General features: G+C 30.4%; 1 protein-coding gene across 3 annotated transcripts in view; it reads right to left on the bottom strand.

Moving 5' to 3' along the window:
• LOC117175986 overlaps positions 1 to 20,542 on the bottom strand; it is a 126,079-nt gene that overhangs the window by 98,397 nt on the left and 7,140 nt on the right. For 2 of the 3 annotated variants that reach the window (XM_033365890.1, XM_033365891.1), the window contains exon 4: positions 20,000 to 20,139. The exons of the other annotated variant lie outside the window; for it this stretch is intronic. In XM_033365890.1, the coding sequence (XP_033221781.1) occupies positions 20,000 to 20,139 (140 nt within the window). The remainder of the gene's footprint in view (positions 1 to 19,999; positions 20,140 to 20,542) is intronic. 3 annotated transcript variants of the gene reach the window in all.

Below are 20,542 nucleotides of genomic sequence, written 5' to 3'. Positions count from 1 at the left end.
TTCAGCCATAACCACGTCTCACGACCGTGAGATAGGTGGTTACAGTCTGTAAAGGAATCAATACGACGATCCAGCAAAAGCCTCGTGCACCCTAAGAACACGCAGCGACCCAAGGACCACCGCCTTCTGCATTTTGCCCGCAAGTGTTTTTGCATATTGTTGACACGCAGTGATGCTTTTTAGGCCATTAGCAAGTGAAAGCTTGGAACCTCCAAGAGCACCTATGATAAGGACGATTAGTTTAACAGAATATTCCGGCTACCATCGTTGTAACTCCCTTATAAGGTCTGGATACCTCTCTTTCTTTTCATTCTCCTTGGTTATGATGTTTTTGTCAGCTGGTGCCGAAAATTCGATAACGAACATGGTTTGCTTCTCGAAGTCAAGAAGAACCATGTCAGGCCTCGAGTGAGCAACAGAAACAATTATCGAGAATATAAAGTTCCAGTATATGCGGCACTTCCCATTCTCGACAATTGACTCGATTTCCCTAGGAGCATTTAGAGGAGCGATATTAAGGTTAATGTCGTAAGAGTGACAGAGATGGTAATAAAGCACTCTTAGTGCCGCATTGTGGCTTTGAATATAGATCGTTCCCGCGTGAGTTGGACAACTAGATAGTATGTGAGCTAAATGCCTGGGGTGTGCATGACACGCCCTGCAGCTATCATCAGGAATATCTTGGCTCAAAATGTGGCGACGGTATGTTAAGGTGGAAGTGACACCGTCTTAGCATGCAAAAATGAAACCCTCCGTGCCAGACATCAATCCGGGCAATTTAAGGAAAGCAAACGTTAGCTCACAATACATTGACTGGTCCTTCACATTTCTGTGGAAGATACCGTGCATCCTATTATCTAGGAGCTGCTCACGAAAGTTTTTCTCTTGTGCTTTCTTAATCCGGGCTCTCAGGAGTGAGTACTCGAGATAGATAAGATTTGATGCATTTTGCTCACCCCTAATACTGAAGTCGTGTCCGAGTGTTTCAGCAGCCTCCTCCGCTGCTTTGTAGAGAAACGCTCCTTTGGCCACTTCTTCGTGATTCCTGACCATTTTGAAAAGAGGATCTCTTCCATTTGCAACTCTATGTGCTGTACCCAGAATAATCCTGTTGTGAAGACATTCAAGACTCAATATTCCGCGACCCCCTTGACGGCGTGAGATTTACAGTCGCGGAACGGAAGACTTAAGATGCATGCTTTTGTTCATTTGCATAACCTTTCTTGTCCCGATATCGCTAGTGCTAGATGTAGTTGCTCTATGTTTTTAGCATAGATGTTAAGATCGTCCATGTAAAATACATGAGTGACCTTGTACTTTCGATCCGCAGGTTTGCCGCACAAGTACCCGCCGGAATAGCGAAGTGCTAGAGATAGTGACAATAATATTAGGCAAAAGAGGAGTGGGCTCATGGTGTCGCCCTGAAAGACACCTGTCTGAAAGGTGACTTTGTTTGTTGTCACACGATAGTGATGGGTGGGCATTCTTTATCAGGTATTATGAGGGCAACACATAACTCCTTGAAGCTATTTATATTATATATATTACAAATGGAAGCGAGTCAGACGGCCCTCACTGTTTACGTTTTTATCCCCCCGAAATCAGTCCAAGGTTATTTGAAGACAACTCCCGACACTGGACTGAAAGCGAGACTTTGATGTATTTAGATTGTGTGATATTGTTCTATCCGTCAAAATATCACATTTCTATGCTGTAGCTATTGTAATTAAAGTTTCTCACTTTATATTTCTGTTGGCGAATGTTTCAATCTTTCTTGGTAAAAACTGTTTTTCCTATCATTTTTTTTCCTACGTCAAATTTCAAGATTTTATTATGTAACACTATCTTTATACTAAAATAGATTGATTTAATCCAAAATAGAACTAAAATTATTAAATAATATCGATGATTTAAGAAAAGTCATCTTTGCCCCGCCGGTCGCCCCCCCCCCCTTACCCTAGTTAAATTTTCTACCAATGATATGAATGTTTAACAAATCGGTTATACTTTCATCCGAATAGTTTAATTTTCAAACAAAATATGTACGATAAATTCGCATGAAAAACTTCAATAGTTGTATTTTCAACCAAAAATGGAATTGTTAAATTTTCTACCAAAAAAGACTAGTTTTTAAGGAAAATACACGAATTTTTAGACAAATAATTGAATATTAAACTTAAAAAGATACATTTTCTACCAAGAATGGAATAGTTATATTTTCAATCGAAAAATTATCTTTATACAAACAAACAAAAAAACTTTCAACAAAATAGTTGAATTCTAAACTAAAGAAATGAATTTTCAAATAAAATGAAGAATCTTTATCAATTTTCAGTTATGAAATAAATATTCAACTAAAACGAACGTTTTTTTTAAAGTGTTAAATTTTTTAAAGTGTTAAATTTTTTAACAAAATAATAAATTTACAACAATGTACTTCAACTTTTAACCAAGTACTTGAATTTTCAATCAGAAATCTTAATGTCTTACAAAAATTCCAAATTTGTAACAAAACACATAAAATTTCAACTATATAGTTAAAGTTTTAGAATAAAAAATTGATTTTTAACCAAAACACGAATCTTCAAGAGAACATTTCAATTTAAAAAAAAAAACAGTTGAATTGACGGATGCAATAACTCGACAAGCGCTCGAAATCGCGTATAAGTATTATCCAGCCGTGAAAATCTATCGATAAAAAAAGTGGTCGAAACGTAAAATAAAATATACATTCGTATTCAACTTGACGCTACCAACAAATTTTTCTTGTGAAACTTTTTGATTCGATAATTATTATTTAAGATAAACAATAAAAACTTAGAAAATTTTCCGATAAAAAATCGATGTTTTGTAAAAACACAACTCGCGATTATTCGGCCGTTTGTTGATAAAAATGGTTGAAATTTGTATAGTGTATTCTCAATATATAAGCGATGACTATGACCAACGCAATTTGTTGAAAACGCGAATACATTTGTTTTTATTTAATAGCAAATTGATTCCGAACGAAAACCACGTTTTGCCAACTTCGACCAGTGGGACGGTCATTGAAAAAATGTTAATTGAAGTAACTTATCGCGAGAAAGTTGTTCACTAGACTTTGAAAAAGTTTTTCTGCAAATTTGAAGAAATTCGGTCGAAAATTGTGGAAATGGCAGCAAGTTGAAGTCAACACACGCTGCCGCTGCAGTGCTCCGCTTATCGACCTTTGTTCCTAAGCAACTAGCCAACAACGACAAAGAGCAACAAAATTTTCCAGCGGCATCGTGTTTTGACTTCAACTCGCTGCCATTTCTACTAGTTTTGACCAATTATCTTTAAATTCTTAGAATATTTTTTCAAAGTCTAGTGAACAACTTTCTCGCGGCAAGTTATTTCAACTAATATTTTTTCGATGACTGTCCCACTGGTCGAAGTTGGCAAAACGTGGTTTTCGTTCGGAATCAATTTACTATAAAAAAAACAAATTCGCGTTTTAAACAAAGTTCGTTGTTTATAGTCATCGCTTATATATTGAGAATACACTATACAAATTCCAAGCATTTTTATTGACAAACGGCCGAATAAACGCGAGTTGTGTTTTACAAAACATCGATTTTTGATCGGAACATTTTCTAAGTTTTTATTGTTTATCTTAAGTAATAATTACCGAATCAAAAAGTTTCATAAGAAAAATTTTTCGCGTCAAGCTGAATACGAATGTATATTTTTTTTACGTTTCGACCACTTTTTTTCATCGGTAGATTTTCCCGGCTGGACAATACTTTTACGCGGTTTCGAGCGCTTGTCGAGTACAAAGCAACAATGAAAAAAGTCATCCGATAGATATTATTAGTTTAGTTCGAACACAAATTGATTCGTAGGATAAAGTCCAAACTTTAAATCTTTAATTTACATTGTTTAAATAATTAAAAGTGTTTGTAAGTTTACAAAGCAAAAACAAAAGAATAGAAAAAAGTAAAAGAATAAAGACTGACATTCTTAGTTAACTCCGCAAACAAATTTAATTATAGAAAAAGGTTCAAAAACTCTTAATCTTATTATTAAAATTGTTTAAATAATTAATAGTTCTTGTAAATTTGCAAAGCAACATACAACTGTCATCGGATAGACTTTCTTAATCGACTCTGTAAAAAAATTGACGCGTAGAAAAAAGGGCAAACTCTTAATTTTTTAATTAAAATTGTTTAAATAATTATCGTTCTTTTGTAAAGCAACATAGAAAAGGGTTAGTTAACTCCGTGAAGAATTTCTTTCGTAGAAAAAAGTTAAACTCTTAATTTTTAATTTAAAATTGTTTAAATAATTAATAGTTCTTGTAAATTTACAACGCAACATAATGAATTAAGCTTATTCTTTAAAGAAAAGCCATTTATGAAAATTGTTTTAATAATTAAACTGTTTAAATATTAAATAAATGCTAAAAGCCATAAATGAGCTCCACTCGAATTCGGCACGATCGCTGCAACTTAATCGCTAGGAATGTTTACATCCAATAATGTAAACAGATACCTCGAACGCGAACTCGAACGTGCCTGTTTCACTTTTCTATCACTCTATGGGGACCTGCGACCTGCTTTCAACTATAGGATAATTCAGTGTTCAACCAAAAAGATGAATTTTCAAGCTTCTTCAATAAATTTATCAATAAAAATAATATTTATTATAAGGATTTTTTCTAAATGAATAAATTATTGCTGTTTGCTTATAATCGCCTGCAATGTTTATTATTTATATAATTTGTTTATACATGATACGAACCCTATTTTATCACAAATTTTGGTCTAAAAACATCATTCGCAATATAATTTTAATACAGTAAGAGTATATGAAAGAATGATTTTTTCTGGCTATAAATGTCTGAAATGTGCTTTTTTCCCCTAAGTTTTTAAATAAATTAATCAAATAGTGAGGAATAACATATTTGTATCTACACAGTTCATTGTGAATATAGTTTAAAAAATAATAAAGAAAACAGTGATTTCTTTCTGCCCATAAATATTTGTAATGTACATTTGTTTATCGAATTTCTTTATAAAGTAAGCAATTATCTATACTTGGCAACCTTCTGCTAAAGAGCCATTTGTTTTCGTAATGCCCTATATGTATGTTAATCTATTTGTATAATTTGTTCATAAAATAAACAAATATTGATGTATAGCGAAATTTTCTCAAAAAACATCATTGGAAATATGATTTCAGCAAGGTCAGAACAAATGGAAAAGATTTCTTTTTGCTTAAAAATTCCTAAAATGTACAATTGTTTATATAATTTGTTCATCAAACAAAAAAACATTAATTCATAGCAAATTTTTTTCATAAAAAATCATTGACAATATATTTGCAACAAGATTACAAGAAAAATACATTTCGTTTCCTTAAAAGCTTAAATGCACAAATGTGCATTTGTTTCTATAATTTGTTTATCAAATAAACAAATATTGAAGGATAATAAACTTTTTGCAGAAAACATCACTACAAGACTAGAGGAAAAAAAGATTTCTGTCTGCCTATTAATGTCTGTCATGTACATTTGTTTATAGAATTAATTAATAACATTCAGTCTTGAGTTTTGATGAACACATAATGATACGTACGATAAAAGCAAGCAATTTTAGAGTAGAAATATACTTTAAAAATAAATATTCCTTAATGTCGATTCTTTGTTTAAAAAATTTGTTTATAAGAATCGGCATTACAAGTTAACAAATTATGTTTCTTATACATCCATGCATTGAATCAGAGTCCCCTGAAGTATAAGGAAAATTTTGTCTAGGAGATAAACCATGATATTAAAAAAATCGATAGTTTTTTGCTGTTAGCATTAACATAAAAATTATATAAACAAAAAAATGGAAAATCCACTCTTAAGGTTTTCTGGAAAAGTTAGTCCTGACTGTAAAAATATCTAAAATCGGTGCATTAATGCGTTCTAAATGTCATGAAAACACTTGTTTTTGATGCCACCCCATTATGAACCGCTACGTCACTGACGCGCATCTGGCGAAGGAGCATCGAAAACACAACCTGATATATAGAATTCCGAGCCAAAGTCGAAATAAGTGAAAATTGATCACGGGTATCGAAAACATGATGTCGACCAAAAAATAAAAAAAATAAAAAAAACCGACACGATGCCGAGAAAGTATCTTATCAAGCAGCACCACTAATTCATAATAATTGTACTCTCCGCAGGAATTCTGCCCCTTCCATTTAAAGTTATTATTATTACACCATTAAGCCATTTCCCTTTCGGGGTAGGCGTAACTCACTCGGTGGGGAAAGGAGTAATGTGGGGAAGGGATAGAGAATTTTCAGACTGATCCGGAATTCTCGTGTTATTTATGTAAATAACACGTTCGTTCCGCAACACTGCTCCGATCCAGGTTGCTGATCGATATCTCTGGCAATCACCCCAAGTGAAGATCCTCACGAAGTCGTTATGTAAGGTTCCCCACTTGGGTGAATTAGTGGCCAAGGTCTTTTGTTTCAGGCGTGATTCACTCTACTGACACTCTTTTTATTAACTATTTGCCGCCAAACTTTCTTGTCCTGGCATACTTCTCTAGCTTCTTTTATGTCCATGCATTTTCTCATGCAGACTCTCATGTTTCTGTGACTTCTTATGTCTCATCTAACTAGGGTCTCATTCACACATTCTAACCATTCCTTCCACGGTCTACTTCTGGGTACGCTGCTATTTACTTTACCTTGATACACTTGTTTCGTTAGTTGTTCATTTGGCATTCTCTCAACATGCCCGAACCATCTTAACCGATTTTTTCCCATGTGTCTACTAGCGCCTCATCTGCACCACATTCGTTTAGAATTATCTCGTTACTTACTTTGTCCATAAGAGTTTTCCCGCATATTATGCGCATGAATCTCATGACAATTGCGTTAATTTTACTCTTATCTTTTTCTTGATAAGTACATGTCTCGCTACCGTATAGTACAGTCGGTACAAATATAGAATTATGTATTGCATTTTAGCTTTATTTGATATATTTTGACTTCTGATAAGGGGACCTACTCTACCAATAACCTTCTTACCTTCGTTTATGCGTCTATCTAATTCCTCATTTATCTTCCCGTCCCTAGTAAATAAGCTACCAAGGTATACGAACTTATCAACTTGTTCAATTCTCTCATCACTTAATCAAATATTGCATAATGTTTTCTCACTCTTTCCTTCGAACACCATAGTTTTTGTTTTATTTGTGTTAATTTTGAGGCCCATGCTCTTCATGCTTGCATCTAGTTTATTCAACATTCTTTGTAAGTCTTCGATTGACCCGGCCATAACAACCTTAACATCTGCGAACGCTAACCCACGTACCCTTACTGTTTCGAGATCCACACTCTCTTCGACAAAAAGAGCCATTCTTAAACACTTGTCCATAAATAATATAAATAACCATGAAGACATAAAGCATCCTTGTCTAACTCCTAGAATAATATCGAAACATTCACTCAATTTCCCATTCACCCTTATACTCGCTTTGCTACCCGTATATATTGTTTTTATAGTTTGTAGAAACCATCCATTGACTCCATACTCTTTCAGGACTTCCCAAAGTTTACTTCTATCTACCTTGCCAAAGGCTTTTTCTAGGTCAACAAATGCACAGAAAACTTTTTTTCCTACTCTCAAACTTTTTTCTGTTATGTGCCTTAAGCTAAATATTTGATCCGTACATGACCTTCCTGACATAAACCCACTTTGGACTTCCCAAATTTTTTCTTCTGTTAATTTCATTACCCTACGAATAAGTATTTTTGAGTATATTTTACTTACGGTACTTAATAAGCTAATCCCTCTGTAATTATTGCAGTCGCTTTTATCTTACTGATTAATTTGACATCAAACATGACTATTTTTTGATAATTTCACAGATTCAACTTCACTGTATCGGTATATCATTTTTTCCAATGAAACGTTTATTTTGGCAATTATAAGAATGGAATATATGAAATAAAAAGTTGAAAATATAGGTATATTCTCAAATCATGTAGAGTTTAAAGAATTTAACACTCATTTATTTTTTTATTTTTCAAAGTACAATTTCAAATATATTTGTCGGAACATTTGTAAAATCGAATGTGCGTAACTACTTGCACAGTCGTAAGTCGTAAGTGCGTAACTACGTAGACAGTCGATTTTATAATTCACTCCTGTGAAATTCATGTATCTTTATTTGCATATTCATATATGTATATTTGTATATTCAGGTGTATACAAATTTTTATAATTCGAAAACGCATTATCACTGACAATTTTCCGTTGGGGACCGTTAGAAGGTTCATAACTGAGTGTACGACTAAGTCGGAATGAAATAAAAAAAAGTTTAATCGCAAAGTTTTGGAAAAATCGTGAATGTTGTTTGTGTTTATTATTCACGATAATGAGACTACAACTTTTTCAAAGAATTAATCGAGTTTTGTAAATATCTCTAAAAGTTTCACAAAAAATTGAATTTTATTACAATTTCAAAAGATTAACTCATTAAGGCCCATGCAAAAAAAAATTCACATAAATTTCAAGATCTATCATAGAATTTACACGCTTTAAAAGATTTCAAGAAATACACAAAAATTTAAATCTGTTTATAGGATTGCACAAATATATTAAAATTTGTTCATGTTTTAAAATGATTACAACATATTTCTACAATAGTTCACAAATATTTCAAAGAATTGATCAGGCTTATTAAATATATCTGAAAATTTTACAAAGAATTAAATTTTGCTAAAATTTCAAAATATTATGAAAGATTTCACACAAATTTCCAGATCTAACATAAACTTTACACGCTTTAAAAGGTTTCAAGAAATTCACAAAGATTAAAGCATTTTCATGTGTTGAAAGTATTACAACAGATTTCTAAAAGATTTCACAAATATTTCAAAAAATTGATCGGGTCTTGTAAATATCTTTAAGAGTTTCACAAAAAATTCAATTTTGCTACAATTTTTGTAAGATTAAAAAAGATTTCACATAAATTTCAAGATCTATTATAGAATTTACACGCTTTAAAAGATTTCAAGAAATTCACAAAGATTTTAATCTATTTATAGGATTAGACAAATATTTAAAATATTTTTATATTTTCAAATGTTTAATACAGACTTCTAAAATATTTCACAAATAATTTTAAGAATTGATCAGGCTTTTTAAATATTTCTAATAATTTCACAAAGAATTCAATTTTGCTAGGATTTCAAAAGATTATAAAAGATTTCACACAAATTTCAAGATATAACACAGGCTTTACACGGTTTAAAATATGTAAAGAAATTCACAAAGATTTTAATCTATTTATTGGATTGCACAAATATTCAAAATATTTTCATGTTTTAAAATTATTAAAACAGATTTCTAAAATATTTCACAAATATTTCAAAGAATTCATCGGGCTTATTAAATATATCTAAAAATTTCACCAAGATTTCAAGTTTGTTCTAATTTTAAAAGATTAAAAAGGTTTTACATAAATTTCAAGATCTAACATAGACTTTACGCGGTTTAGAAGATTTCATGAAATTCACAAAGATTTTAATATGTTTAAAGGATTGCACAAAGATTTAAAATATTTTCATGTTTTTACATTATTAAAAAAGATTTCTAATTACTTGACAAATTTTTTAAAAGAATTGATCGGGTTTTCTAAAAACCTCTAAAAGTTTCAAAAAGAATGCAACTTTGCTACAATTTTAAAAGATTAAAAAAGATTTCCCATTAATTTCAAGATCTATTATAGAACTTACACTCTTTAAAAGATCTCAAGAAATTCACAAAGATTTTAATCTATTAATAGGATTACACAAATATTTCAAAGAATTAATCTGGCTTTTTAAATATTTCTAAAAATTTCACAAAGAATTCAATTTTGCTAGGATTTCAAAAGATTATAAAATATTTCACACAAATTTCAAGATATAACACAGACTTTACACGGTTTAAAATATTTAAAAAAATTCACAAAGACTTTTATCTATTTATTGGATTGCACAAATATTCAAAATATTTTCATGTTTTAAAATTATTAAAACAGATTTCACAAATATTTCAAAGAATTCATCGGGCTTATAAAATATATCTAAAAATTTCACCAAGATTTCAAGTTTGCTCTAATTTTAAAAGATTAAAAAGGTTTCACATAAATTTCGAGATCTAACATAGACTTTACGCGCTTTAGAAGATTTCATGAAATTCACAAAGATTTTTAAATATGTTTAAAGGATTGCACAAAGATTTAAAATATTTTCATGTTTTTACATTATTAAAAAAGATTTCTAATTACTTGACAACTTTTTTAAAGAATTGATCGGGTTTTGTAAATATATCTAAAAGTTTCAAAAAGAATGCAATTTTGCTACAATTTTAAAAGATTTAAAAAGATTTCACATTAATTTCAAGATCTATCATAGAATTTACACTCCTTAAAAGATCTCAAGAAATTCGCAAAGATTTTAATCTATTAATAGGATTGCACAAATATTTCAAAGAATTGATCGGGCTTTTTAAATATTTCTAAAAATTCCACAAAGAATTCAATTTTACTACAACTTTAAAACATTAAATTCAATTCAATTTTTCTACAATTTTCCAAACGTTTTTACAAATAGAAAATATCGTGTTTTATATCAAATGTATCAGGATGAAACAAATAATCCGAAAATATATCATTTAAAAAATCTGCTTTCGTCCTGAGCTAAGGCGTTTCCGATTTATAAAATGTTTTATCTTCATACATGACTTTACAAATATACATACATCAATACCGTGAGGGTGAATTATAAAACTCATTGTGTTATCATCATATGAGTTTATATGAGAATTATTACTGACTTATTTGTTATATTAGCATTTATTATACATTAAAATTAGACGCCACAAAATTTTACAATTCTAATTTAAAATATAAAATATTAAATTAGTGATAAATACGTGGTTGTATTTTGTATCAAATTAATCAGCAATGGCAAACAAAAAATAATATATAATTATATTTTCACTTTAAGGATACATTAAAGAACGCTAATTAGCATTAGCGCGTCAGGGTTGCAAAATAATGCTCCGAATGCTCCTGCGAGCTGTTCTCTCTGCTAGCGCACATCTGTCGCATTCCTCAGAAACCCCGAGGCGAGAAACGAGGAACGACACCACGAGACGAGGAAGAATAAGACGAAGAAAAACGAGACGAGAAATACAGAGACAAGCAGATATGTCTCGTCCCGTCTCGTCTCATTCCTCGGGATTTCTCGGTCGGCGGCAACACTACATAAAAGTTCGATAATTTCGCTTACAAATTAAACATTTTAAAAATAGAACAATAAAAATTGTAACGTTAAAAGTTTAAAAGCTCTTCGACATTCTAGAGATTCAAAGGTTTCTATGTAAAACAATTCAATTTCACATTGTTTACTTTTAATTATTTGGTTGCAATTTACTCGTCTGAAATGAATAGTGAAATATTACTATATATTAAATACTTATTCTTTTTGTAAATTACAAAATTTCAAATTAAATGATTTGAAAAGTAAATAATTTAGACTAAAACAATATTTTTAATTTAATAAAAGCCTTTAATTGCGAATATCTTATTATAACGTTATTTTAAGTTAAAAATAGTTTATAAAGTTTCAATCACGCCTTTACAGTTTTTTAATGTCTAAGACTTTCGAATTGAAACAGTAACAATCTGGAAATTCTTAAACTTTGTACAAATTTAGAATCGTTTTATCAAATAAATTATTGCTAAGGTTTTAATACATAAAGTACAGATCCATTTGAAAAATTATTTATTCATTTATTTATATTTACGTTTGACAGAATAAATCTCTTTTTTTAACAAAATTTTTCAACTTCAAACGCTTTTAATTTTTAGTTGTTAAAGTCTTCAAGACTGCACTTTAAAATTTTTTAAATTAAAAATATAGGCTTAAAAATAAAAATCTAAAATGAAGAATTTTTATGGTAAAACATTTTTTAATTACGCATTGTAAACTTAATGATATCATAATTGAAAAATATATCAATTTAAGTAATTGTTGAAATAACTTTTCTTCCAAAAATTTTTAAAATTCCCGGCCCAGAGGCCACCCTGAGTTATAGTGTACGCATTAAACGTACCAAAACGAGTGCTAATAGTCCAGTCAACGGGGAATAAATATCACTAAAAAAAAATTCGTAAAAGTAAAATTTTTTTTTTACAGATACGTTGGCAATGGCTTTTAAAAGTACTCGAGAACTGTTGATCTTAGTTGGTATTAATAGATATATTAATATGATCTATGTTGGTAGAGTAGGTCCTCTTATCAGAAGTCAAAATATATGAAATAAAGCTAAAATTCAATACATAATTCTATATTTGTACCGACTGTACTATACGGTAGCGAGACATGTACTTATCAAGAAAAAGATAAGAGTAAAATTAACGCAATCAAAATTAGGATTTGTAAGGAAAAAAACTTATTTCTTTGACTTCTTTCAGATTATTTATCAGTACAATACTAAATAAATAGCCTGTAAGATGTCAAAGAAATAAGGTTTTTCCTTGAAAATCAGAATAATTAAAGTTTAAAATTTAGAAAAATATATATTTCTCAAAAAAATATAATGAATTACATTTAATTTGGAGCAGTTTGCATTTATAGTGGCATAATTAATATGCCCTTTCACTATTCTTTTAATTTAATTACGTTTAAGTCTATTCCTACTTTTTGAATCATGACTTTAGCAACCCTCAAATAATACTTCGCTTTTGGATTTTAATAAGACTACAGTGAAATAAACTAAGAGAATGTTTGAATCAAATTCTTTAAAACAAAAAATGTGAATACTGTTAATTGATAGAAGGTCTACGAACTTACGTTCATTCAACTCTTCTATCGTTGGAGCAGGCCTAATTGGTGACATTTATCGCAAATTTGGTCGAATATGGTGATGTGAAAAAATGTTCATAATTTTATAGTGCACAAAAAAACGTTCTATCATACAATATATTTTCCAATTTGTAAGTCAGAATAATAATATTTAGGGCCTCTTTTAAAGCTTTAGGCAAGTAAATTTCAAAATTTAAGCTATGATATCGGAAGCAGCGGTGATTATGGGTCCTAATGGCAGCAATGGGAGCGGGGGCGAGAACGGTTACCTCTTTCGATGACATTGAACCCTTCGAAATTTTTTTGCTCACTTTTCCCGACAATAGACTTGGCCTTCGGGTGGCCGTGACGTCACTGCAATGCAGGTTCTCAATGAGGAAAACTTCAAAAATAAAATTATAAAATAAAATAAATGCAATGCACATTAAGCCATCTTTTTATTGTATGAAAAATATATACTGCTTGATAATTTGAATAAGAGTAATTACAAACATATCCTTAAGAACCTATAAAAAGCCATAATTACATAAATGAATTTTTTTATTTTCAAACGCAGTGAATAAGAGAATTAACAATAAATATAACATAATTTTGAAATGTCCATAACTCTGATTAATTTGTACTTTATTCCCTAAGCACTAGAAAATTGTGATAGAATTTACTTCCCACGTAGAGGTTAAAAACTTTTCATCTTTTTACATTGTCATTTAGGGGTTAAATATACTATGTCAAGTTTCTTTTTGGTAATGTGAACAACATTCTATTGAAGTGGACTGGGAAAATAAGGCCGCTCCCGCAAAACACGTTTTTTATTATTGCTTGCGATGAGCATGATAACTCCGGGAACGATTGTCTGCAATTCAAAATCCAAAAGTGCAAGTATTAGAGTTGCTTCAGGTCTGATAGTTCCGGAAAATTAAAGAATGTCAGGGAATACATGATAGAGTTCGGGCATTTTCGATCAAGTGAAATTATTTGCATTATTATGATTAAAAATTGCAACTATTTAGTTGCAAGTTAATCTGCGTTTGTTAAGGATTCAAATTATTTGGTTGAAACTCCTTTTTATTTCACTGAATTCAACTATTTTTTGTATAAAATTAAAATCCATTTTGAATAAAATAGCAAATATCACGTTTCTCGTTAAAAAATTATCTTCTTTGGTTAATAATTCCATTACATAGTTGAAAGTGAAACTACTTTGTTTAAAATTAATTTATTTGGTTGATGACTGATCATTTTAGCTGATAAACATTTTTTTCAAAATTAAATTACTTTGTTGAAAATTAAGATTTCTAGTTGATAATTAATTCTTTTAAGGGGAAATTTAAGTCATAAATATGTGGTTCAGAATTTATCTTCTGAAGATGAAAATTGAAATATTTGGTTAAAAATTCCTGTATTTGATGTAAATTCAAATTTCCTTTGGAAGTTATTTAATCTTCTACGTAACTCATTCATTCCTGGTTTAAAATTGCTTTAAAAATTCAAATACTTTATTGAAAATGCCTGTATCTTGTGTAAAAATCATCTTTTTGGTTGAAAATTAGTTTTTTCTAATTTACAATTCATTTCTTTAATTGAAAATGTTACTGTTGCAATTTTTTGTCGGAAATTGATGTTTTTAAATATAAATTTAATCTTTTTTGTTAAAAAATATACTATTTCGTTGAAAATTTAATTTAATTTAATTAAAAATTCATTTTTTTACTGAAAATTTAACTATTCTATTTTTAATTGAAAATCTATCTGCTTTAGGTGAAAATTGGTCTTTTTTGTTAGAAGCGTACTCTCAATTATTGAAAATTGATTTTTTTGCTTACAAATTAATTTCTTTATCAGAAAATTAAACTGTATTGCTGAAAATTTCTTTATTATGTTTTTTTTGTTAAAGATTTATTTTACTAACTGAAAATTTAACTATTTTATGTTTAGTTTAAAATTTATCTTTTCAGTTAAGAATGAATGTAATAATTATAATTTTTCAATAATTAATCATTTTATTTAAAAATTGACTCGAATTATTCCAATTTTTGTGCAAAAGTTACCTTATTCTTTGATAGAAGCGTAATCTTTTTCGTTAAAAAATTATTTGTTTTATAGGAAATTCAAGAGTTCCATTTTTTAACAAATCATCATTGATCTGGATGAAAAATAAATTTCCACTTAAAACAATTAATTGTCAACTAGAAATCTTAATTTTCAAATTAATTTTTTCATAAACCAAATAAATTAATTTTAAACAAAGTAGTTTCACTTTCAACTATGTAATGGAATTATTAACCAAAGAAGATAATTTTTAACGAGAAACGTGATATTTGGTATTTTATTCAAAAAGGATTTTAATTTTATACAAAAAATAGTTGAATTCAGTGAAATAAAAAGGATTTTCAATTAAATAATGAAGATTACACAGATTAATTTGCAACTAAATAGTTGCAATTTTTAATCATTATAATGCAACTAATTTCACTTTATCCAAAATGCCCGAACTCTATCATGTTTTCCCTGAAACTCCATAATTTTCCGGAACCATCAGACCTGTAGCAACTCTAATACTTGTACTTTTGGATTTTGAATTGAAGACAATCGTTCCCAGAGTTATCATGCTCATCACGAGAAATTATTGTTAATTGTCTTATTCACTGCGTTTGAAAATAAAAAAATCATTTGTGTAATTATGGTTTTTTATAGGTTCTTAAGGATATGTTTGTAATTACTCTTATTCAAATTATCAAGCAGAATATATTTTTCATAAAATAAAAAGATGGCTTAATGTGCATTGCATTAATTTTATTTTATAATTTTATTTTTGAAATTTTCCTCATTGAGAACCTACATTGCAGTGACGTCACGGCCACCCAATGGCCAAGTCTATTGTCGGGAAAAGTGAGCAAAAAAATTTCGAAGGGTTCAATATCATCGAAAGAGGTAACCATTCTCGCCCCCGCTCCCATTGCTGCCATTAGGACTCATAATCACCGCTGTTTCCGATATCATAGCTTAAATTTTTTGAAATTTACTTGTCTAAAGCTTTAAAGGAGGTCCTAAATATTATTATTCTGACCTACAAATTGGAAAATGTATTGTATGAAAATGGAGGAACACTTGCAAGAAGTTTCATCTCAAAAGCATCCCCTTAAACATATCAAATTGTACACTGAAGTTGAGCTCATTTTATACTGATAGTTTGTCATGCAAATTACTTAGTTGTTTTTTTTTTTTTGTTAACAGGAACCTGCATTTGCTCCAGTACAAATCGCCTGATATATTTCCGACGTTTTTTCCAGGATATTTGAGATTTTATTTTATTTGTTCGGAAATAAAAGAATTGTGCAGCTAATCCAATTTCATAGCGCAGCCGTTGATAATTGGTCCACAATAGATAGAATCTTTTTTGTGCACTATAAAATTATGAACATTTTTTCACATCACCATATTCCACCTAAAATCAACAGTTCTCGAGTCATTTTAAAAAACATTTTATTGTTTAACACTTTCCAGAATTTCGGAACTTTGCCGTACACGTATGTTTGGGGACTTTTTACAATATCTTTATAAAGCCATTGCCAACGTATCTGTGAAAAAAATGCTACTTTTACGAATTTTTTCCCAAATCCTTCATTGACTGGACTATAAGCGCGAGAGCGTACCCGCGTGCAATGAGAAGGTGCCAGCGCAGCGGACATTAAAAAAAAATAGAACAATTGACAGCGTAAAGTTCAAAGCTTAGTTTTGAATATTTAATTAAAAATTACTGATTTTAAATGAGCAGTCAGGTATTTATAAATATTAAGTAATTGCTCTTTTTCTTAATTAGAAAAGTTAAAATTTAATGGTTTTAAAATGGAGTTTCATTTGGGCATTTACATTTGATTAACTAGTAAGACTTTCCAATTGAAACAGTTTAATTCACTTTTGCAATCTTCAAATACCATCCAATTAAAAAAATCATTGATTAATTTTAAACTGTTGTAATTTTTAATTGTTTAAGTCTTTAAAAATGCATTTTAAAAGTCTTAATTTAAAATGTCCGCTTGAAAATTAAAAATATAACATGGAAGTTTTCTTTAATGAAAGATTTTTGAATTACGCCTTCTTAACTGAATGATATCATAATTGAAAAAAGATAATAAATAACTAATTATTTAAAAACCGGTTGAAATTAAAGTTGGAATTTTTTTTGTTATTTGGAAAATACTCGGCCAAGAAATAAATTCACTGTGATTTCCCGGTTTGTCTGATCTCATTAAATTCCCAGTTTTGCCCAGTCCATCAGCGATCTCGTTTTGTCTATCTCACATGGTAGAAAGAGAGGTCCGTTCGACAACGGGGAATATGAGTCCCACTCCAGCGTTTTGTAAAGCGTGTCTGGTTATGAAACAGCATTCTTATAAGTTTATTTAACGATACGGGGTTCAAAACAAAGCAATAAGACGCGCAACCCTTTGATATTTGAGGCTAAACAATTGGAAATCGTTATACATTATGCTCTTTACAAAAGTGTGTGCTTCCCACTTGAGCGTCGTACTTCGCGAAACCATCAAACTTTGTGAAGTTTTATTGGTATCAATTAAAATTAAGACTTTCGAAGACTATGTGATATAAATTTCAGATTTTTGCTATAACTTTCCTAAGGCAAGTCACAAGTTGAAGTGAAGGTACAAAATTCAAGAAATTCTTGCATATTTGTTGTAAACTTCTCGCATTTTATATTCGCTTCGAAAGGTTCGAAAGTCCATTCCTCGCCAGTAGACGAGAAATTAGAAAGCTTTCCAACGGTTAAAAAAAGTTTCTGGCTCCTTTCTTGAACCAGTAATAACGTATCAAAACCAGCAGTGATTTGTAACTGTACTCTTATTTACAGGGTGTCACAAAAGTAGCGGAATAGACCTGTACCTTCTTGAGTGAACTATTTTTCACAAAGCTCAAGGTCATTCCCACAGTAACTTTTAACAAGGAAACTGATTGTGACCTTAGTTTTAACCCTGAGTATGACCTTCATGGATGTTTCAAGGTCAACTTAAAAAAAAAGAAACACCACTTTGACACTGGCAATCGAAAGGACGGAAAATTTTACATTCAAATATGCACTTAGGTCATATGTTCCGGGTCACCCTAAGGTCATGCTAACTCGAACAATGTTTTGATGGCTGTAAGAACAGCACTATTGGAAAATATTCCATATCGGACAAACTTATGTAAGTATCACGCGTTGTTGAGAATCTAAACTTTGACCTTAGCCCCGACCTGGCGTGCGTTTAAAGGTCACGACCGCTCAGGTCGGGTGAGGTCAATTTTTATCGTTAACGAAAAATATTACCCAAGGGGTTTTTGAGGTTACTAAGGCTGAATGTGTATGTGATGAATGTGACTTTTTTTACCTCGGGGATAACCTTGATGACCTTAATGGTTATTTCAAAGTCAACTTTATTTTTATAATGAAAGGTTCATTTTCTCACCGGCAATCAAAATAAGGGGAAATTGTACAATCAAATATTTTTTCAGGTCATAAGACAAATTCGACGATCAAGGTCACCTTAAGGTCATTTGAGCTTATACAAGGTCTGATTTTCATTATTAAAAAAAGTTGACCTTGCAATAACCATGAAGGTCATCAAAGTTACCTCCAAGGTCAGAGCCAAGGTCAAAGATTAAACTTTCATCAACGCGTGATACTTACATAAGTTTGTCCGCTATGGAATATTTTCCAATAATTATGTTATTATAGCCATCAAAACATTGTTTGAGTTAAAATGACCTTAGGGTGACCTTTAAAGTAATCTGGAACATATGACATAAGTGCATATTTGAATGTAAAATTTTCCGTTCTTTCGATTGTCGCTCTCAAAAAGGGGCGTTTCCACTTTAAAAAAAATTGACCTTGAAATAACCATGAAGGTCATCCTCAAGGTCAAAACTAAGGTTACCCTCAGGTTTCTTGTTAAAAGTTACTACGGGAATGACCGTGAACTTTTTGAAAATAGCTCAATTAAGAAGATACACGCCTGTTCCGCTACTTTTGTGACACCCTGTATATTAGGGTAGCCTAAAAAATTACATTTAAAAAATTTCAACGAGCACGTTCACCAAATCGTTCTCTTGGCCAACTGAATTTACCATGTTTTTCTATTTAAAAATAAAATGGTTTTAGCTCTTGCTCTAGCCATTTTTATGTCTTATGGAGTTTAATATGTCGAATGTTTCCTATGTTTACTTCTTCGAATTTTTTCAGGAAATTATAAGTCAATTTATTTGACCTTTTATATGCTTGTTCAGTTTTAGCATTGCATATTCCATTTATCGCATTTTTATATCTCAGAAAAGTTATGCAAAAGTTTTAGGCATAACAAAAATCGCATTAAATGGCAATATTTGAAGGCTCATTGTGAGCCTCAGACATATTTGTCTAACATGCTATTTTGAAAACATTATTGAAACTATTGAAAACAGATTTATATGAATAAACGTTTCATTTAATTGAGAAGAGAGTGCTTTTTTAAATAAAAAAATATGGGTAAATTTATTTGCCCAAGAGAATGATTTGGTGAACATGCCCGTTGAAATTTCTCAAATGTGATTTTTTGAGCCACCTTTCTTCGATGGCAGTTTAAGATTTCTTAATGCGAATTATAAAGGAGTTCAAATTCTAGCGCTTAAATAGGTTGAAAGCTATCAAAATTATCTATAAAATTATATCCAGACTAAGTCATTTTGTTCATTTTTCAAGAAGATAACGCAAAAATAGTGCTATTACTTTACTCAATATTCATCTAAATAGGTGAAGTTTGATAAAAGAATGAATGGATTTCTACGAAAATGAAATGTGTACAACTAAAACTACTTGATAGGTTTCATAAAATTTGCATTTTTTGTTCTTCAACTATAAGGGAAAATGGTATCTTTCAGAAACTCATAATCTTATCCTCAACTTAATAAAATTTTAATGATTGAGAATTACTGGCGTTAAAAAATTTTCTATCACAAATAATATTGCGATTACTCAGGTCGACAAAGCTTAAAATGCATTCAAAAAACACAGTAACGTGCAACGTGTGTACATCATCTAATAGATCGAGCGAAAGACTTTTGAAAGTGGTATACAATAAACCTTGCATTCGGGCTGCGGGCTTGATATATGCATAACCGAACGAGATAAGTTGCCCATCCGAACAACAATTCGTTCCATGGCTGCTTCCGTCTCGACCAATCGTCGCCGCAGCTGATCTATCTCTATATCTCCTGCTGCTTCTAGTGTTCCAGCATGTGCAACATTACCAAATCGAATCAAACTATCAATCTATTTTAGCTTGCTGTACTCAGAGTTGACATGATTTCAATAGAATAATTTCGTATGAAAAGAACATAGAGATGTAAATATTCTTAATTTACCGTCTGGGAAACAACAAAATTAGGATTTGTAAGGAAAAAACTTATTTCTTTGACTTCTTTCAGATTATTTATCAGTACAATACTAAATAAATAGCCTGTAAGATGTCAAAGAAATAAGGTTTTTCCTTGCAAATCAGAATAATTAAAGTTTAAAATTTAAAAAAATATATATTTCTCAAAAAAATATAATGAATTACATTTAATTTGGAGCAGTTTGCATTTATAGTGGCATAATTAATATGCCCTTTCACTATTCTTTTAA

The sequence above is a fragment of the Belonocnema kinseyi genome, chromosome 7 (genome assembly GCF_010883055.1).
Source record: "Belonocnema kinseyi isolate 2016_QV_RU_SX_M_011 chromosome 7, B_treatae_v1, whole genome shotgun sequence".
Taxonomy (NCBI): Eukaryota; Metazoa; Arthropoda; class Insecta; order Hymenoptera; family Cynipidae; genus Belonocnema; species Belonocnema kinseyi.
The sequence above is the reverse complement of the archived record's forward strand: the minus strand, read 5'-3'. Positions and strand labels throughout refer to the sequence as shown.